Below are 21,037 nucleotides of genomic sequence, written 5' to 3'. Positions count from 1 at the left end.
GAATGAGTGTCAGCAGTGTGTTGACGGTTCTTCTCTTCTGCTCTGCGCAGGGAGTCCATCCCGAACTCTCTCCACCATGTCGCTCTCTGCTCGCCCAAGCAGACGCCTCACCACCAGATCCATCACTAGGAGCCAGAGCTTCACTGGAGTCAACACCTACGACAAGCCCTACAGGTACACACACACACATACACATACACACACACACACACACATACACATGCACATACACACACATACACACATACATACATACATACACATACACACATACATACATACAAATACACGTACACGCACACACATACATACACACACACACATACATACAAATACACATACACGCACACACATATACACACACACACATACATACACACACACACACACACACACACACATGTTGTGGGGAGAAACATATGGAAAGGACATCCTGACAGGTGGAGCTAAAAAGACAGACTGTGTGTGTGTGTGTGTGTGTGTGTGTGTGTGTGTGTGTGTATGTGTTATAAAGGGTAGAAATGGGCCGATCAGTCACAATTTTCGGAGCTTTTTGCTTCCTCTGCATGTTATATATACATCCCATTTTTTTCTGCTTTTTCCCGATAATTCTAATGGTCTTGTTTGTAATTCTGGACATTGTTTTTTCGTTTTTGTATTTTTTAGCCTCCAGGTGCCCATACAATGTAAAAGTAAAAACATTTTCAACAAAATTTCTGTAAAAATAAAATGCTGACATCATATGAATTCAATTTCCTGATTAGACACAATCACTGCATTGTTGACTGTAAAACAGGACCTGGGATCAAAAAGATTCCTAAATATTTAATTTAATATAGAAACTCATCTTCTGCTTTAACAGGCCGATCAGGGTGTTGAAGGTGTCGCAGGTGTCGGTCTCTGTTAGTTTGATAAAGCTGATGTGGGGGTGTCGGGTTAGGATATTTGAGGATGACGTTGACCTGATGTTGCAGGAGCCTCTCAGTGTTCAGCACTCCAGGTCTCAGCAGGAAGCCCAGCAGAGCCAGCAGGATGTTCACTATGTCCACCAAGTCCAACCCACCACCCAAGGTTCCTCAACCAGAGCGACTGGATCAGGTCTACGAGGCGCTGAAGAAAGGCCTTCAGTGAGTGCACTCACAACACACACAGGCACTCATGCACACAGACAGCAACTGTGAGCTTTCATTGTGAGGGATCATGCTGTTGACACCGTACTAGTGATGTACGAAAATATCGGCACGTCATCAGTATTAGCAGATATTGGCTTTAAAGTGAATTATCGAAATCAGCCAACATGCTGATTTCCTGATTTCTGTGTGTGTGTGTGTGTGTCTCTCAGGTCCTACCTGCAGGTTTATCAGACGGACTTGGACAGTCTCAGCAGACAGATGAAAGAATCAAAGAGGAACTCCAGACTGGTACGTTCTGCTAAAAGGAAGAACATTTCATTTCATGTTTTCAAGCTGAACCCTGGGACGATTTCTCGTGTCTCATGTGGACACAAGCTCTTTTATTTCTTGATGTGTTGGTTTTTCGTTGTTGTCAGTAGCTGCTTTTACACTGAGATCCCCTCTTTATACCAACCCGGCGAATTTAACACTGAACCAAGGACGGCTGCATCAGTGATTATACACACTGCATTGCAGCATCCCACAATCAGAGGAGGCATAACGGCGTGGCGTTTAGCACATGAGCGTCCGTCACTAGTGTGACATAATATATGCGTATATATGTTCCCCTCTTTATCCAATTTAATGTGATGTATAGAATGGCGGGGCGATGTGACGGCGTGATTTCCCGCCTTGAACAGGCAGTGTAAATGAGGCTAGTTAGTCCCTGAACGCACCTGCAGGCAAAGGTTTCAAAAAGTCCCTTTTTTAAGTTGAAAATATGTTTAAATGACCAACCAGCTCAGGAAGTGGCGGGTCATTAGTGTGTCTTATTTTGCTATAATATTTCAGCGTTTGGTACTCAGCATTCCTGAAATCAGTTTTGGTTTGAAAGATAAAAATGTTCTGGCAAAGCAAAGTGTACTTTAACATAAAGAGTGTACATGGTAGTGTGCTGTTACCTAATTAAAAATCTGAGATGTACTGATGATCTGATGTTTTCTGCCTCTTCAGGGTTTCCTGTATGAACTGGACAAGGTGAGTTACTGTGAATCCTCTAATACTGACCTCAACTGCAGAGACAATGTCAGACAGGTTTATAGGCCATACATTATTAATTATATTTCAAAGTGTATGACCGTATTTTATTCTAATTATCAAAACTTTCTACATGTTTACCTGCTGTCTTTATTATTTAGTATCATGTTTATTTCCACAGAATCATGTCATAGTTATCACTTTCTCTTCTGCATACTAATTAGTTTCAACTTTTACTTTGTGGGTTTTTTAGGGCTGTTAAGCTCCCCTCAATAAACACTAACAGTTCCTGCACACATGTTGCACATCAAAAGCTTTAAAACTGCTTAAAGGGCAAAATCCCTCCCATTCCTGCTGGGCTTTTAATTTGAAACATGTGCTATAGGTGATAATGGTAGCTCAACAGAGATCAAAAAACGTAACTAGAATCAAGTTATGGTGGATGTGTTGAGTGTGTTTTTAGTAGCACATGGCATTATTTGTAGTACTGACTTGAACTTTTGGATCAGTGATACTCCCGTGGGCCAAACCTGCCCCTGAAAGGGTGTCAGGTCCCCCCCTCCCCAACCATTTTCTAATTCAAAATAAAAATAAAGTTTTTTGTACTTTTAGTATTCATAATGTGCCAGAGCACACTAAACTGCATAAAAATAGAGCTTGTTTATAAAAAACAAATTAAAAATCCAGTAGAGGATCCCACACACACCCTGACAGAAGTCATGGAGTCCCCAATGTCCTAAAACCCTAGAAATGTCCTTAAATCCTAGAAATGTCTTAAAATCCTAGAAATCGCCTAAAACCTTAGAAAAGTCCTAAAATCTTAAAAATGTCCTAAAATCCTAGAAACATCCTAAGATCTTTGAAATGTCCTAAAATTCTAACACCATCCTAAAATCCTGGAAATATCCTAAAATTCTATAAACATGTATGAGGCTGTTGCGACTGGCCCCTGGCCTTTTGTCAGTTTGCAAATGTGGCCCTCAATCATAGCAATTTCAGTATCTCTGCCTTAAATGGACCTGGATTAATAAATTGTGCAAAATGTCCAGTCTGTTTTCATTAAAAGGAATAAATGTGAGTCTGTGCTTCTGTCTGACAGCAAGTGAAGGTGACGGAGAGGTACATCAGACGACTGGAGTTTCACCTCAGCAAGGTAACACCACCATGAGCCCTGTCAAACATGCCTCACACATCAAATAAATGTAATAAACTAAACTGGCCAAACTGACATTTTAAACCTGCCGCGAGGAGGCTTTCTTCTGTGGATAGGAAGATAAAAATGTGAACCGCTTTTCCCTTTTTTCTCCAGATTGAGGAGCTCTACGAAGCCTACTGCCTGCAGAGGAGACTCAGGGACGGAGCCAACAAGATGGTGAAGGCTTACACTGCCTCTCCGGGCAGCAAGGAGGCCAAGGAGAGTTTAGCAGAAGCCAATAAAGGATACAAAGAGTACACAGAGGTAAGATGACGGGGAACCATTTCCTCCCTGTTTGTGAAAGATTTTACTGATCACTTTTAAAGCTTGTCTGGGTCTGACCCCAAGCTAAAAAGCAGAAATGTTGACCCCCATATGAGCCAGTGTGCAGGTGGGGCCCTTCTGGCCGTTCATAGTCGAGGCTTACAACTAAAGGTGACCGGACCTTCGCCATCAGGCCCTTTCAGCTTTTTTTAAAATCTGCTGCTATAGACATGCTTTTATGTGACGTCGTCTTGTTTTTCTGTCTTTTTATTTCTTTAACTTTCTTGATTATTATTTCATTCATTTTCTTTTATTTGTGGTTTTATTGCTTTTACAGCTTTTAGGGGTTTTGGTCCATTTGTTAGTATTATTTTATTTTATATTGACATTTTGCATCCTGCATCTTGCATTATTTGTCCTCTTGTTGAGGACAGTTGTCCTAGCTCTACCCTGGTTTTGTAGTTTCTTCTTGCTTGTGTTAAGTAGGACTGTTTAGCTCTCTGTTGTTGTATTTTCTTGTATGTATCCTATTTCTGCTTTTGCTTCATTTGTCAAAGCACTTTGTAAACTGTGCTATTATTATTATTATTAGTAGTAGTAGTAGTAGTAGTAGTAGTAGCAGTAGTAGTAGCAGCAGTAGTAGTAGCAGCAGCAGTAGCAGCAGTAGCAGTAGTAGTAGCAGTAGTAGCAGCAGTAGCAGTAGCAGTAGCAGTAGTAGTAGTAGTAGTAGTAGTAGTAGTATGTAGTGTAGTGAATTATAAACATATCCTTGATCTAAGTAATAGGAATTCTTTATAATCTTCAGCTCCACATTTCATTCCTGTTTTGTTGAAAGTAATAACTGAGCGTCTCTGTGATCCTGTGTGCAGAACATGTGTGTGTTGGAGAACGAATTGGAGAACCAGCTGGGGGAGTTCCACATCAAGATGAAAGGTAAGAATGAAACAATTTCGCTAGTTCACGCATATGTCTTCACTCGTCCTCCAGTCTCTCTTCTCTCCTTTTTTCATTCTCTTTCTCTTTGAAATTTGGCATGCAACAACAAAAATCAAATACTTTTAAAAGCTCCAAAGCTTAAAGTGCATCATCTTGTGCTCGCTTTGTTCAACAGTGCAATAGCAGCAGGTACAAAAGAGAGGTACAGAGATCATATGACAAACAGTCATTGTGTTCTTCTTGTTTGTGTCTGTTAGTCTGGAGCCCTGCTTTTTTACCCGTGCAAAATTGATGTGAGAGAGGCAGTCAACAAGACACAAATCGACTAATAATGTTAAGCTGATTATTGGTGCACCCTTAGAAATTATCCATAAATCCAGTTAGGAAAAAAAGGATAAAAATGTGCACATCCTTAAAACGTTTAGAAAGGTGCTGGACCCACAAAGAGTGCAAACAAAAGCCAAAAGAGGTCCACACACTTTTTGCTCCCCTTGCAGCTTTTATTGACCTACTTACAAGTGACGTTTCATGCAAAACAGCTCTTCTTCAGACTTCATAAATCCACTTAGAAATCATAAAAATCTGAGAATTATCATATTTTTGGGTTTTCTTTAGTATCAAAGTAATCCAGTGATTGCTGACTATATACTCTGCAAACAGGAACCCTTAAGAGCTCAACTGTAAAAAAATAAATAAATGAAATGGGGAAAAAAAATGAAAGCAGTTTCTACCTGTAGCTGACACTGCAACAGCACATATAATGAGCTTTAATGGGGTCTTGCTGTTATGATGTCTTTCATTGTTTCTGTCATCATATTAGTTCCCAAATAGGCCTTTATGTTGGAGATGGCATGTTTTTAATTAATCTTTTGACTAAACTTTTGACTGCATTTCCACATAAAAGTCAGCTCTATTTGCTGAAAAAAAACAGTGATTCATTTATACAAAGATTTCTCTCCAGCCTGGATTTGAATTAAAAAAGGACCAGCAAGTTTAAGGAAAAGGAGGAGTCATTATGGCTGTAATTGTAACTGAGGTTAAAAAAATTACCCACACATGCTTTTTGAAGAAAAGTCAGTTACCAGCGCAGGTTTAAATCACCTGACGACCCTGAGAGAAATAAATCCAGTCCTAATGGGCCCAATGAGAAGCTGACAGGCTCCGTCTGTTCCTGTTTGTCTTTTAGGTCTGGCTGGATTTGCTAGGTTGTGTGCTGGTGACCAGTATGAGGTAAGTCTGTCTCTCGTTCTGTCTGTCTTTTCAATTACAGAGCACTTTATGAATTCTGACAATATTATACATTCAGAACATTGTATAGCTGTAAGTAAATTCTATGTATCCAAAAATGTTGATGTTCATCAACATATTTGAAATGCATAGAATGTATTACTAAAATTACAGAAATGTATTAAAGTGTATTAGGTAAAGCCTATTAGCTATAGTAACGTAAATGCTCATGATACATTCATTTCAGCTTTATTTGATTAGTTTCCATACATTTTTTTTTTGTGTTTTTTAGAATCACGCAGCTCAAATGAAAAATGTTACATGTAAAATAGACCAAAAAACTTCTTTTAGTGCATATACAAACAGCTCTCCAGACATGACTGATGTGGTGTGTGTGTGTGTGTGTGTGTGTGTGTGTGTGTGTGTGTGTGTGTGTGTTCAGATCTTTATGAGGTATGGTCGGCAGCGGTGGAAGCTCCGCGGCAGGATGGAGATCAATGCCAGGCAGGTGTGGGACAGTGAGGAGATGGTGTTTGTGCCGCTCATCAGTGAGTTCCTCTCTGTGAAGGTCAGTCCCTCCCAGTGTTGGTCTGTGTGACTGACTTTGCGTACGCACAAATCTGTGCTTAAACCATGCATGCAAACGTTTTAGTAGAAATGTGGGATTCATCAATATTGTCTCACCTGAATTTGTTCAAACTCAAATTTAGAACTTCCTCAGATCAAACTCCATATTCCATTAAGTGAAATTAAACCTGCCGTTGGCAGTCTGATCAAACTATATTCCTGTGGTCTCCCAGGTGACGGAGCTGAAGAGCTTAGCCAATCACGTGGTTGTCGGAAGTGTTTCCTGCGAGACTAAGGACCTGTTTGCTGCACTACCCCAGACGGTTGCCGTGGATATTAATGACCTTGGGACTATTAAGCTAAGCCTTGAAGTCACCTGGAAGTAAGTTTTGCCAAACATGCTGTGAGTGTGCTGAATATTATACGGAGCTGCATGAGAACTGCACCGCTTGGTATTTGTGTTACTTATTAAAATACTTATTAAAACACCCTTTTTTTCAGCTTTTGTCTCTAATCTTTCTCTTTATCCCACCATCAGTCCGTTTGATAAAGATGACCAGGGCTCTGTGGCAAGCACCGTCAACAAAGCTCCATCTGTCAGCAAGAGATTCTCCACGATCTTCAACCAGAGTCCACCTGACACGCCATCTTTACGTGAACAAGCCTTCTATGTGAGTTCCTCTGTGGTTTAGTCTCGTCTCTTTCACCCAAGTTCTCACCAGAGTACCATTTGATTTATGCTTTTCTAAAGACTGGAACTGCAATATTTATCTCAAAGTTGCTGATTACTGATCGTTTGTGCCATATTCACTTCCATTATCTTTGAAACTGAAATAAAATGTGAGAGAGCTAAATGCAAAATGGCAAAACTTGAATGCAAAATCTCAAGAACACTTTGAAAAAATTCTTTGAAATTTTGCAAAAACATCCACTTGGACTCAGTGATGAAGTTTTAGATCTTGTTGGTCGTACGCCAAAGGTCAAGGTCACTGTGACCCTTCCATCCGTCTCATTCTCGTGAACATGATATCTCAGGCTGACCTGGAGGGAAATTGTTTAAGTTTGGCACAAACGTTTACTTGGACTCAGCAATGAGCTGATTAGATTTTGGTGGTCAAAAGTCAAAGGTCACTGTGACCTTGCGTCCTTCTCATAAATGTAATATCTCGATAAGACCTTTATAGAGTTTCCTCAAATTTGGCACAAACGTCCACTTGGACTCAAAAATGAGCTGATTAGAATTTGATGGTCAAAGGTGAAGGTCACTGTGGCCTCACATACCATGTTTGTGGCCATATGTAATTCTAACAAAATTTCACAAAATATTAGGTCAACGTGGTTCAGAGCTGCAGCTGTAGACGGAGGATTTGAGTTTAGCCAACATCCACCGGTCCCTAACTGCTCTGTTGCCCTTTATTCCACCTGCTGCGACTCTGACGTGCAGTCGCTACCTCGGAGTCTGACCAGGCGGCAGCACTGGCCGCTGCTGGACATCTTCAGAGACACAATTAGCCAGAGCTGTTCCTGTAGTGACAACTCACCAACACGACCGCCCACTGCAGTAAGTCATTATGGAGTAGAGCTCCCTCTGGTATACTGACTAGTAATGAGGGTGCAGAACATTAGAAACCTAGAACAGTAGTCTGCAGCTTTATGCGCATGGCTTCATGCAGCCATCAGGTATGTATGCACGGTTTGGAGACAGCTCTGACAGCTGATTTCACTGACTGTCAGCTGGAGTGTTTGACCAAACTGAAGCTCTGCATACATACAGTATGACCCTCCACTGGCCCATAGGGCAGTAGGACCTCCTGACAGAACCTGGACAGTTTCCTTTAGCCCCCTGCTGTAAATTTTGAACCTTGGAGAACTCTGGATCTGTGACTCTGTATGTTTACCATTTGATATAATTTATCAACTTAGACTGGAAAGAATAAAGAGAGACATCTGCTGCAGGGATGCTCAACTTGTTTAGCTTAAAGGCCACTTTTGCAAAAATGAAAAGAGGACAGGGGCCAATCGCAGCAGTCCCAAACAAGTTTCTAGGATTTGAGCGCAATTCTACGATTTCAGGACATTTCATGGATTGTGCGACATTTCTCAGATTTTTGGACATTTCTAAGATTTTAGGACATATCTACGATTTTAGGGTGTTTGTAGGATTTTAGGACGGTTCTAGGATTTTTGGGAATTTCTGGGAATTTTAGGACATTAGGGGCTCAACTAGGGCATCTGTTGCGGGGTGAAGGGAATCCTGGCTCTTTTTTTGTTAAACAAAAGGTGATAGACAGTTTGACACGCTTTGACTTTGAGGCCGACTGAGACCTTGTGCAATAACTTTATGATAACGATGATTGATGACAAGAACATACAATGTTGATAATGTTGTAATGTTTCTGGAGTGGTTCAGGTCACACGGGTTTCTCCAAAAACCTTCAAGATTTAATGGCACTTTGTAAAATCACCATTTCTGCAGGTAGTTAGCCTTTTGATGAGACTTAATATTTAAATCTGATCACTGAATGATCCTTTGGAGCAACAGTTCCATTAAGTTTGATGAACTGAGACATTATTTTCAGTTGTTTGGGTACCAGGGTCATCAGGTACACAAATAAAAGGGTTAATGGGAGAACATTCACTGAAACTTCACATTGATATACAGTACTGCACATTTGAAAGCGTGTCCTCTTAGTTTTGTTTAGCTTGCTGTTGACATATCAGTTTCTAGTCGCTTGTTCTTGTGCAGCACGCTCAGTTTTCTATAATGTGGCCACTGAAGCTGAAAAGAAGAGAACAATGAGGAGTTTGAACGCTGCTTGTTCATGAGCTGAAGATAATTAATGACTGTGTATCTGAGTTTGCCAGATTGTTTAATCTGAATCTTCGGAAAATGTCGCTGTGATCCAGTTGAACCTCATCAACAGATGATATGTGACAGATAAGTAAAATGGAAGAATCCAGCGTCAAACACTGGGGAAATTATCAAAAGGGGCAAAGTGTGTGAAATGTGTGAACCAGCCAGCTGGGATGTTTACTGACTCACTGAATCTACATGTGGTGTTGGTCAGTTTTAGCCTGCGAGCTGTCAGTCTGCCGGAGCTCGTGGCTGAGAATAAAAGTGAGGCCTTTAGTATTCATGTCTTGTCATGTAGTCTCTTTAGGCCTCATTCACAAAAAATAACCCAACTGCTTGTCCTGTCTATTTTAAACTTAAAAGATAAGATTTGAGGCCTTGCCGTGTGTTTGGTTTGTGATAAATAACCACGTTATCACTTTGCATACATGCAATAAGATGCTTAAAGGAAAAGTTAATATTTTGATGTATTAATTTTGTCGGTGTCATGTATTTGCGTTCGTAAGTCACAGAGCTGGAGTCAGGACATGCTGCAGCTGGAGACGCCGCACAGATGCGCTGAGCAGATGATGAACAGTTACTGGTCAAGTTGGTTTTTGTCTCGGAATTGAGCGCATTTTGACCACATCGGATTTATTTGCTAAAATTATTACTGTGATTGGATGTAAAATGATGGAGCCAGTCACATCCTGGTTAGTACGGTCTGGACTACAACATCAGCTTCAGCAGATGAATTTCAACATCAACAAATCCTCAAACATCTTAAACAACCTTTTGTTCACCGTGTGGAAGACACTGTTGTGATATGTGCCTGAGTCATCAGAGTGTGTCCCTCTGCTTAATCAACTTCCCCGTCCATGTCCGACTCCTGTCTCCTCAGTCCAAGCTTTTAACCAGAGCTGTCCTCTTACAGAACATGCTCCGCCGGCACGAAGAGCTGGAGAACGGGACAGCGTGGTCCAATTCATCAGAGTCTTCTGATGACTCGTCCAGTCCTCGGCTTTCTGTAGGAGGACAACGCAACTCTACACCTCATAAGGTAACACACGACACACACTGCACTTTATTTCAGCTGATTTTCCAGCTGAAACCTGCTGGATTCCTTTAACCAGGTGACCTACAGCCAATCATGGCCTGAGCTGAAGAGCAGAAGTTCGTGTAGTTTCCAAGGCTGGTTGGTTAAGGTTAAGTTTGTGATTTATCTTGATTAAGTGGGATGATAATGATTGTAAAATTCTGTGATCTGGTGTTTTGTACTCTATTCACATCACAGTCTTTTATTAATTTATTTGTTCCACCTACTGTTTCCTTCAGAAAATACTAATTTTGGTTAAACCTGGTACAATGCATCTCTCCGTGTTTTATATAAGGTTAATGTTTTATTGGGCACGTCCCTGTCTAAATAAAATTACATTACATTACAATACAAAGAGGCTGAGTCACGCTCTTTGACTCCATCGGAGATTGAGTTATGGCACATGCGCAGTGCGACTACAGCAGCGATGTTGGAGGGTTACAGCAGACAGCGCTTGAAATTAAGGGACGCTGTCTGCTCAGGTGCTCGTTGGGTTCACTATTTTTAACCACCATAGGTGCACTTAATTAAGTAATAATACTCTGTTACATTACACCACTGGATTTCATCAAACTTTGACCTCCTGCTTTCTGTGTGAACGTGCAGTCAGGGTTCACAGTCTGGGTATCTCAGTAGGCCTCTTTGCAGCACTTCCTCTCAGGCTGCCTGTTGTAGGCCGACTGTGACCTAAACCTTACGCTGTCTGTCCTAAACCAGATTAGCCATTGAAATGATGGCAGTTGTTGGCATGTTACACGGGGATTAGGATGGAATTAATTGTTGGACACAGGTAGCGCTGGTATAATGATTTGTTTTAGGTAGAGGGGATTTATTTACCACTAAGCCTTATATCTGTAGCAGCTCCTAACAAACAGGGCATGCATACAAGAAATGCTTTTGATTGTCAATCAACAAAAAAAGGGTGCAGACCTTACCGGTAACGTGGATCAGCTTAACTAACTTCCCACTTTCTTAGCCGTGTGGTTCACTGACTGTGTGGACGGGCTCACACGGTACGTTTACATGCACAGATAAGTCAACCTACACTTACAGCGCAATAAGGACATTTAATTGGACTACTGTCCTTTTCCCAGTATACAAGCACTGGGGGAGAATTGATTTATTGACAGAAGTATGTTCGACCTACAAACTGATAACGTGACAGTAATCATAACTGTTAGTGTTACAGATAGGTTGTATGTTAAAACATAATGTGATACTCTGTATTTTCAGAATGACCAACAATGTCAGCTCATTGTGAGAACATGAGATCTTTACAAAGAAATTAAAAAGTGCAAGTATATATATACTACATACATAAAAGTTATTGTGAATGTGTGAATTTATGTAATGTTTTTACTGTTCCCAGTTATAATAAATGGTGTCATTTTGGCAATTTTTATTTTGGCAGGCCAGCAGGTTTGGAAAGCATGTTTTCTTAAAAAATCACAAAAATAAAATAATAATAATAATAATAATAATAATAAAAATAAAAATAATAAAAATAATAATAATAATAATAAAGAAAAAAATTCAAAGAATTTGTTTATTTTAAATCACCACAAATTTAAAGGAAAAAGCCAAAAAAAAATGGGCTTTTTCCAGGTTAAGCTCCCAATGTCTTCAAATCCTAGAAATGCCCTCAGTTTTAACTAATTTCACTTTATTCTTACAATATGTTTTAGTTCATTCTGTTTTAAGCCCACTTGTTATTTACATTTTGTCAAATAATTTGAATATGTGGTCATGTCTCTTATGTGCGGACTTTGCACTAATGACTAAGGAGAAATCTCGACCCAGTGGTGTTTGTCACACTTCAGCTAATATCTGAAGTTACTGACTGTGCTGTTTCTGTGTTGGGTTGGACTCTCCCTGTGACTCAGTGTGTCCATGTCTGTCTCTGTCTCTCTCTAGGGAGTGGTGGTGACACCAGACATCCAGCCAGCTGCTAGCGGAAGTTCCTCCCCTCAGCCCGACATCTCATTTTGCCCCAGAGACTCCTTCTCCTCAACTCCGAACTCCACACACCAAGTCAGCGCTGTCAGTGACACAACCAGACAGCAAGCAGAGAGCAACAGGTACTGTTTAGTTTCTGTGCTTTCACTGGTAGAAATAATTTTTAAGTCCTGGCCCCTCCGGGGTCGAAATGATTTGTTGAGTGAGGGTCCCTCTATGTCTTAACTGTTTGGTAGCAAACAAAAGAAAAATGCCTACAAGCTGCTGTGTGTTGGGATGCACAACCAACAATGTAGTTTTTATAAACTGCCAAACCCAAACATTGAACTTTTAAGAGTAGTGAGCGATCAGCAGAGAGAATGGGGGAAAGTGTGCCGTTTTCAGCAAATATTTTGCTAATTTGAGCAGACAAACTGTAGAAGTTGATACTAAATGACCCTCTCTGGGAGACATAAGGTGCTAAAATATACATTTGACTTGCTGATATCAAATATATTTAGCTTGCTACAGCCACTTTGGAAGTGTTTCACCATTCAGTTACATACTGTGACTCTGAGAGTTTCCCTGCAAAGAGATTCAAAAATAAGACACACACATCCTGTAGTGGGTGCTGGATCCAAGATAAACCAAAATGTGAAAAGATAGAGGTCCGCACACCGTGGAGCTCCCCTTAAAGGATTTTATTTTGCGAAATAAGTGACCAAAACGCTCTTCTTATAAGTTTTTTGACTTGTAATTTTTCTAGTGAGTAGCCATCTTAAATACAGAATAAATAAATAATATACATAGTGTGTAAAAAGAAAAAGCATCTTCAAAAAAGCAGCTTGTCTCTGTGTAACACAAGTATGTGTGTAGATAAATAACAGTGTGTCTATACATTAGAACATACACAGAATATATGCAAAAAATATATTTGACAATATAATTTTTCTATCTTCATATTGATTGTCAAATTTATTTTTTGCATGTATTCTGTGCTATAATACTATTTATTCTCACTATGTTTTATGTGATTTGTATATTTGTATTTACTACCTCACCTAAGATTGAATGACCTCAGCTGTTTTGAGTCACGTGAGTCACGTGAAAACTAACAAGTGTGAGGAAAAGCGTTTTGGCTCGAAACGTCACTTATTTTGCAGAATAAAATCCTTTAAAGGGAGCTCCCGGGTGTGCTGAGAGTTTCCCTCCCATGGTAGGCGTTGCTTCCAGCTTTCATGTTGCGCTCTGTCTCTCTATGGGTTAACATTCTCCTGAATCAGTCAAATTTGTTGACTGATTTGTTAAATTTGCCCTTCAACACCAGGGATGTGTTTGCATTGGCTGATATATATGACCTGATTTTACAGGGAGGAGGAGAAGGGGACAGTCACTGTGATGACCAAACCTGACACTGAGGATGAGGACGCAGTGAAACAGTCTCCCACAGCAGCAGCGGACGGGGTGTTGACTAACAGCCACGCCTCACGCAGTTACTCGCGCTCTCTGAGCCACATCAGTGAAAGCAGCGCTGATGGCATCGTGTTGACCGACAGGTCGGCCGAAGCAGGAGAGGTGATGTCTTTGGCGTCAGGGCTTTCCATCAATGACATTGAAATGGAGATGTCCGTCAGAACTCCTGAGCCGTCCAGCTCTGCCCCCACAGACACCGAGCTGTCAGCAAGGCTCGGTGTCGTTGACGAAAACACAGCAGCTGACGCTGTCACACATCAACACCAAAACACATCCAGCTCTGTCCCAACATCCTCCTCTCGCAGGACCGAAGGAGCGGACCCTAACACTCCGTCACAAATGAACTCACAGCCAGAGTGCAGCACGCTCCCCGAGAGCGCTGATGTGATGTATGTAGCCCGGCGGGTGTCGGTGGAGGAGGAGCTGCTGGGCGCAGGAGCAGAATGTCCCTCCAGACAGGGCGACGGTCCAGTGGACAGTGGGCTGGAGGACGCCCTGGCAGCTTTGGTGTCCTCTTTGGATGATTACAGAGGACAGTTCCCTGAGTTACAGCTGCTGGAACAAGAACTAAAGCTGCTGCAGGTTACACTAAAGGTGAGGATGGAGCATGTGTGAGTAATTCAGTTAAGTTTTATTCATAAAGCCCATTATCACAAATCACAGCAACATCATTCTGTCCTTCGACCCTCATAGTGGATAAGAAAAGAACCTCACGAGCTGTAGCCGTGTTGAACTCTGCAGCGGCACTGAAATTCCTGAAAACAGCCATTTTTTTGACTAATCTCAGGAAGACCCGTTCAGAAATGTCTGTACCAAATTCTGACAAGTTTGATAAAAATATCTGCTTGCAGCTGATTTCGGGAAATTACTTTAACTCCCCTCGTACATACGGAAAGTCTTTATATGGAATGTTATCTCCTTTGAACAAGGTTGTTATCTCCTACCTCGAAGATAAACTAAAAAATAAACTATAAAGTATGAAGGAGTTTATCTTCTATGCTGGTCTTGCGGGTAGTGCTGGTTTTCTGCCAGCACTGAAAATATTAAAAAAATGTCACCCTGCCTTTTATGGCTTTGCATAGTCTGACTGTGTGTTTTCCTGTTGTGTAACTGTATGTGTGTGTGTGTGTGTGTGTGTGTGTAGGGTGGTAGGCACAGCCGTTCACCCAGCGTGGTCAGCCTCACAGTGGAAACAGCTCTGGGCAGCTTTGACTTCCTCAATGCGTCTGACTGGGAGGAGGACGAAGAGGAGAAGGCGGACAAGAGGAGTAGAAATGGCAGGTCAGTGCTGACAACATCTTCAACATCTTTCAGCTGCAAGAGCGAGGGCGCAGGAATCTCCTACTGCGTTTAAAAAAGTTGAGCTGCATGTTAAACTCTAAAATAACTGATTATTGACGGGTTCATATGTTTATAAATCATGGATTTATCTGACAAGGATTCATGGGTAACAGTTAGCCTAGATTGTGTGCTGTAAATTAATTATTTTTTTTTTACAAATAGGTTGATTTATCTTTTCTAATAATTTGTGGAATTTGTTTTGACGTGTTTTTCAGACATTTTTTAATTTTTGAGAAAAAAAACGAAATACATTGTCAAACTATAATCGCCACTTAGCAGTAACTCTGAGTACTTTCTAGGGGTACACAGAAGTCCAATGTGTTGGTGAATTACTGAAAGTAACCAGATGCTCTAGAGAACAAAGTTTGCATATACCGCACTGTTCATCAGATGTAATATAGATAAGATAAACCTTTATTAGTCCCACAGTGGGGAAATTCACAATGTTACAGCAGTTATGAGAAGAAACAGCTGAAGAACAATACAACTGTAAAAAAAATATATATATATATATATAAACAAATATATATATATATATATATATATATATATATATATATATATATATATATATATATATATATATAAACAAATATATATATATATATATATATATATATATATATATATATATATATATATATATATATATATATATATATATATATATATATATATATATATATATACATATATATATATATAAACTAGGTGCCAAGCATGATTTAAAAAAAAACAAGGTGCAAAAACACTAACATAAAATAAAATAAAATTACAAGGTGCCAACTCAAATGGTATAGATATATATAAAATAATTTCCCAAATAAATAAATAAATAAATAAATAACTTCTCTGATTTTGCACAACTTAATTTGTTCAGGGAGGATCGAGCTGCTGCTGTTGAAGTGTCTCATTGTTATTAAAGTATGTTGCTGCCACCTAGTGGACCGGTGTTGCACCTCCTTCATTAAACTGGTATTAGATAGCATGTGAGCAAAATCTCTTCCACTTTCATAACTTCATAACAAAAAAAATGAACTATGGCTTCATGAAGATTTATTTTCTCGGCTCAGTGTCTCAAACTGTTTGCCACCTCTTGTTTTTGTTTATGTATCTCATCACTGCAAGTATCAGCAGATTTTAATGGTGACTGGGGAAACACTGATACCACAGTGTTTCAGCCTGTGTAGATTATGAATCTTAAAGCTTTACATTTTGTACAGAGCTGATTCCAGTGAATTGTTTCTCCCTACATCATTGTGTAACACTAATACTGATTATGTGCTGCCTGTTTTATATCGTCTGTTATCTTGTGCGTCTGTGTGTGCCATACTGAGGGGTTTAAAACTGAAGTGACTTGAACTGTGCATTCAGATGCTGGATCCAGTCGACCCCTGACATTAACAGGGTTCATTAAATCTTTGCATAATTCTCTGGACGTCATTGAGAATTACTCTTGTATGTCTGCAGGTCTCTGCAGGACAGAGGCTGGGACAGCCCCTCCTCCCCCTCTTCCCCCCTCACCACAGGCTGCTCCACATTAGACCGCTCCCTGGTGGTCCACTTGAAGAACTGCAGCACACAGCTGTTGGTAGGAGACCCTCAACATTGTCCTCAAGTTATTTCACACACTTCAGTAGAGGTCTATAGCTGCCTTAGCGCTCATGCTGTGACATTTTTACCTTTAATCAGAATCAGAATCAGAAATACTTTATTGATCCCTGAGGGGAAATTGCCTTTAGTTACAGATGCTCCCATTCAAAGTCTTAAAAGAAGTAGGAAAGTATAGAATATATCAATAAAATTTAAACATAAGTACTAATATAGAATAAATATATCTAAACACTAAAATAAAAATATAAATGTACATTTTGTTCTCGTTTCTACAAAATATTCTACAACATTTGAATATAGAATATTACACATGGATGTAGTTATTGCATGGGATTATTGAATAATTGGGTCTGTCAAGGCTCCAATTTAGCAGAAATCCCTTCTATGTCAATCTGTCTTTGACAAAAGCAGCACCTTATAGATGGATAGAGGACAAAATTAATTTTATTATCATCTGAAAAAGCAGGATGATGGAGCTGTTTTTTATGGTTGTGTTTATAATGGTAAATTATAATAACCCTAATAAAACCATTAACATCAATATAACAGAGTTTCCCCGGATCGTTAAAAGGCAAAACACATTGAATTAATTCATCTAAAAATAAATGCTTAATTGGTTTTCAATTGATCTTTGAAAAGTCTTAGAAATTTTATGATTTTATTTATTTATTTTTTTTTTGTCTGACGTTGCATTTTAAAATCTAAAAAAAAAATCCCAGTACCCTTTTTTATTATATATATATATATATATATAATTTAATAAATTCCTTTTCTTAAACTCATCATGATGGGAATCCGAGTGGTAGATTGAGAAAACTGAGCAGAAATAAACATATTCCCTCCTCTGTTAGTAAACCAAATAGATAATTTTATGATAATATAAGATGCTCATTGTCCTCCTTTTCTTCTACTCTAAAAAAAAGCTGTGTTTTTTAACATTTGATGTTAATAAACTAACTTTTTCACTGGATAAAAAAGTCAGTTTATGCTACTATAAACATTTGGGCAAAGTAAAATTTCAGTGTTTGTTATTAGGAAATTGGTCTTAAACTTTATTCCAAGAGCAATCAAAAAAGTCTCAGAAAGTCTTAAATCTGCCTTGCCTTAAGCTGTAGGAACCCTGTGTAATAAAACCATGAAGTGATAAGAGCTATAAGTATCAAACCATAAACAAAACTAAGGGTTCGGGTCGGGTTTGGAAAGGGGAACACAGTCTCCAACACAACACCGAATTTACCCACAATTAAACTGATTTTTTTTTTTTTTTTTTTTAAAAAGTCTTATATAAGGACCTTACTCACATCGCGATTAATACGTTAACGCCGACAGCCCTAAATCAGAGAAATGCATTCTTAAAAAAGCAGCAGTAGCAGTTCTAGTTTCAGTAATTGAATAATTGTGATTGTTGAAATTAAACATGAAGCAGTAGCAGTTGTGTTATAATTATGATGATAGTTGTAAAAGTAAATGTTTTAGTAGTAAACAGATTTTATGCAAAAACACAAATTAAGGTTAGTCCTTTTTGAAAAACTTTTTAGTATAATCACTAAAACTGCATCTTATCATACATGAGTGTTTTTGAAAACTTACTGTCGTGTCACAGTTTACTTGAGTAAAGTGAAATATGCCGTATCATGTCTGCAGTGTCTGGGTATGTTTGGTCCACTGCGGTGTGGAGAGATGTACGCCTTGGACAGACTGCTGAGAGAGGCTCGAGTCCTCGAAGTCATCCGACGCATCTCCAGGGACAACCCGAGACGCCCCAGACAGCCTGCTGAGGGTGAGCTCCAGTGTACACGAGCCCGAGCCTTTACTCTCTGTGTCTGAACATGACGTGTGATCATCAGTCACAATGTTTGCAGCTTTGTTGTCCTTGATTTAATTCTATATCTATTTCTGTGTATGTACATCAAGAGCGCAAAAAGTCAGAGTTCAATTCCAAGTATGTGCGCTCACTTGGCCCTTAAAGCTGATTCTGACGTCAAGTGACAAACTAAAACCTTAATACGTCTTTTCTGCTGAGCCATCGATGTTGTTTAGTGACCTTCAGAAATGACCAAACCAAAGATTAAATTCAGATCAGTGTGTAAAATGGTAAAATGGAAGAGATGGGTTTTTTTTCGAGGACAGTTACTATTTCATTGTCCTTTTCTTGGTATTATGTAGTCTGTTTTTACACTTTCTGGTTGAAAGAAATAGTGTCATTTTTGGTGATTTTTATTTCTGGGGGCCCACAGGTTTGACAGGCATGTTTTTTTGTTCTTGTAAATCAACAAAAAGTTCCAAAGAAAAAAGGCAAAAAATTAAGAGAAAAAGAAAATTGCCAAAAACATAACAAAATCACAAAAAATAAGGCAAAACAATAATTGCCAAAAACTTTTGAAGAAAAAAATGGCAAAAAATTTATAGAAAAAAATGCAAAAATTTGAAAGAAAACAAAAGGCAAACAGTTTAAAGAAAATAAAATAGCCAGATGTTTCTAAAAATCCCCCCAAAAAATTAAAGAAAAAAGGATTTGGGCTATTTTTGTTTTGTTTTGCCTACAGAGGTCCAGGATAGGCTCCCAATGTCTTCAGATCCCTGAAACGCCCCTGCCTTTAACTAACTGCACCGACTGACAGGGGAATGAAATGTTCCCACTGGTGCGCAGAGCCATTTAAACGCGGCAGTAATTGTAGTTGTAAAACTAAAACTAAGTTAACCCTCTCTTCTCTTCCTCTCTTCTTACTCTGTGTTATCTTCCTCCGTCACAGTGGTACCACAGCTGGGCCTGTGCCTGGGTGCTGTGTCACTATGGCAACAGTGTGTGGGGCAGGGCAGCGTGTACAGCACGTCTGCTGAGAACTTCCTGGTTACGTTATCGACAGTTTACTCCAGAATGCTGCCTGAGAAGGCCAGCAGCATGGCCAACACAGGTGCGTCAGCATCTGCATGTGCACAGTACACGTGAGAGTGTGTGTGTGCCATGTTAACACCCGTGTGTGTTTGTCCAGTATTCTTGAGTCTGATTGAGCGAGTGCTGGATCAGAGGTTACCACGGCGGGGCGGCAACAGAGAGGGAGTGATGGTGACGCTGTTCCAGCTGTGGAGTTACCTGGAGGCTAACAGCATCAGCGACATGGAAACACACATCACTGAGCTGGCAGAAGAAGGTAAAATACAAACACACGCACGCACATACACACACACACACACAAAAACACAGCTAAAGGCGTACAGAGAGGACTTATGATGGGTTAAACTCCCTCCAACAGTGTGGTTGGTGCAGAGCCTGGCGTCATGTGACCAGGATGTGATCGTCCACACGCTGCGGCGTCCTGCAGAGTGCAGCCTGAGGAGAGAAGGACTTCACGCTGTGGCCAAATTACTGAAAGACCCCCGAGGCAAAGTGTCGGCGTCTGCCAGCTCTGTGCTGAGGAGCCTAGCTGCCCAGCCCAGACAGAGAGAGCAGGTGAGAGGACACTAGATACTCTGTGTGTGTTTGTGTGTATTTTATAAGTATTTATTATTTACATGTTCGAAGTAAATGTCTATTAAATTATTACTAAATTGTCCTTTTTTATAACATTCTCTGTGACCCCAGTAGTCCTCTGATTAGGCCCAGTAACCAGGCCCGAGCCCACATAAACCTGCACAGTTTCTGTCTGAGCAGTTTTGGGCGACTGGTCGACTCGTTTTGAGATTTGTGAGTGTGTAATGACCTGTACTGCAGAAGTCAGCACTGTTTCCTTTCCTCCTCCTCCTCCTCCTCCTCCTCCTCCTCCTCCTCAGGCTTTGGTCAACTGTCTGGAGCTGCTGGAAGATGATAACTTGGACACCAGAGTGTGTGGCTGTAAGGCCTTGGCTTGTCTTAAGGTACAAACACACACAGAGATTATGTCAAATTCAAAACTGCCTAAATACCATTTTAAGGTTAAATTGATCTAATGGCTTGACAGTGGTAAAGTTAACACTCATAAAATCGTGTCTGTCTGTCTGTCTGTCTATCTTTTGTCTTTCCAGGCCAAAGAAAGTATTGACCAGTTAGTGTATCTTTGTCGGACAGACAAAGACGAAGTCCGAGATGCTGCCAAACAAGCGCTGCTAGTGCTCGGTAATAATAATCATCACACTAGTTAGAATGACAGCTAAACAATACATTTCTTGGATAAACTGTTATGTGACTGTGAAAATTAGACCAGTGTTAAGAAATAATTTTGTTCTGTATGTAACTTTCAGAGTAATAATTCAGACGCAAACCACTGTTTGGTAAAGATACAGTGGCGTAATGGCGTCCTGAGTAGAGAATGACGTCAGGATACCTGTGTGTGTTGTAGTCTGAGCTTCTCTGTTTTTTGTTGTAGTAGAGAGAGTTCCCACTGATCCTTAAAAAGTCTTAAGAGGCTTTAAATTAACTTATCTAAATA

General features: G+C 39.9%; 1 protein-coding gene across 4 annotated transcripts in view; it reads left to right on the top strand.

The window, feature by feature from the left end:
* Positions 1–21,037, top strand: part of ripor1 (RHO family interacting cell polarization regulator 1) — a 61,269-nt gene that overhangs the window by 32,079 nt on the left and 8,153 nt on the right. For 3 of the 4 annotated variants that reach the window (XM_088079802.1, XM_042496933.2, XM_088079803.1), the window contains exons 2-23: positions 51–174; positions 975–1,127; positions 1,343–1,421; positions 2,127–2,150; positions 3,250–3,303; positions 3,460–3,609; positions 4,479–4,542; positions 5,732–5,775; positions 6,215–6,340; positions 6,573–6,721; positions 6,878–7,010; positions 10,107–10,232; positions 12,183–12,346; positions 13,574–14,270; positions 14,821–14,957; positions 16,488–16,608; positions 18,276–18,411; positions 19,385–19,546; positions 19,625–19,783; positions 19,886–20,082; positions 20,403–20,486; positions 20,634–20,724. In XM_088079802.1, the coding sequence (XP_087935928.1) occupies positions 77–174; positions 975–1,127; positions 1,343–1,421; positions 2,127–2,150; positions 3,250–3,303; positions 3,460–3,609; positions 4,479–4,542; positions 5,732–5,775; positions 6,215–6,340; positions 6,573–6,721; positions 6,878–7,010; positions 10,107–10,232; positions 12,183–12,346; positions 13,574–14,270; positions 14,821–14,957; positions 16,488–16,608; positions 18,276–18,411; positions 19,385–19,546; positions 19,625–19,783; positions 19,886–20,082; positions 20,403–20,486; positions 20,634–20,724 (3,148 nt within the window). In that variant the 5' untranslated portion in view covers positions 51–76. Of the gene's footprint in view, positions 1–50; positions 175–974; positions 1,128–1,342; positions 1,422–2,126; positions 2,151–3,249; positions 3,304–3,459; positions 3,610–4,478; positions 4,543–5,731; positions 5,776–6,214; positions 6,341–6,572; positions 6,722–6,877; positions 7,011–7,783; positions 7,901–10,106; positions 10,233–12,182; positions 12,347–13,573; positions 14,271–14,820; positions 14,958–16,487; positions 16,609–18,275; positions 18,412–19,384; positions 19,547–19,624; positions 19,784–19,885; positions 20,083–20,402; positions 20,487–20,633; positions 20,725–21,037 lie in introns of all 4 variants that reach the window. The other variant, XM_088079805.1, reaches the window with a different exon arrangement.

This window comes from Plectropomus leopardus, chromosome 7 (genome assembly GCF_026936395.1).
Source record: "Plectropomus leopardus strain MGB_pleo_1.0 chromosome 7, ASM2693639v1, whole genome shotgun sequence".
NCBI lineage: Eukaryota > Metazoa > Chordata > Actinopteri > Perciformes > Serranidae > Plectropomus > Plectropomus leopardus.
The sequence above is the reverse complement of the archived record's forward strand: the minus strand, read 5'-3'. Positions and strand labels throughout refer to the sequence as shown.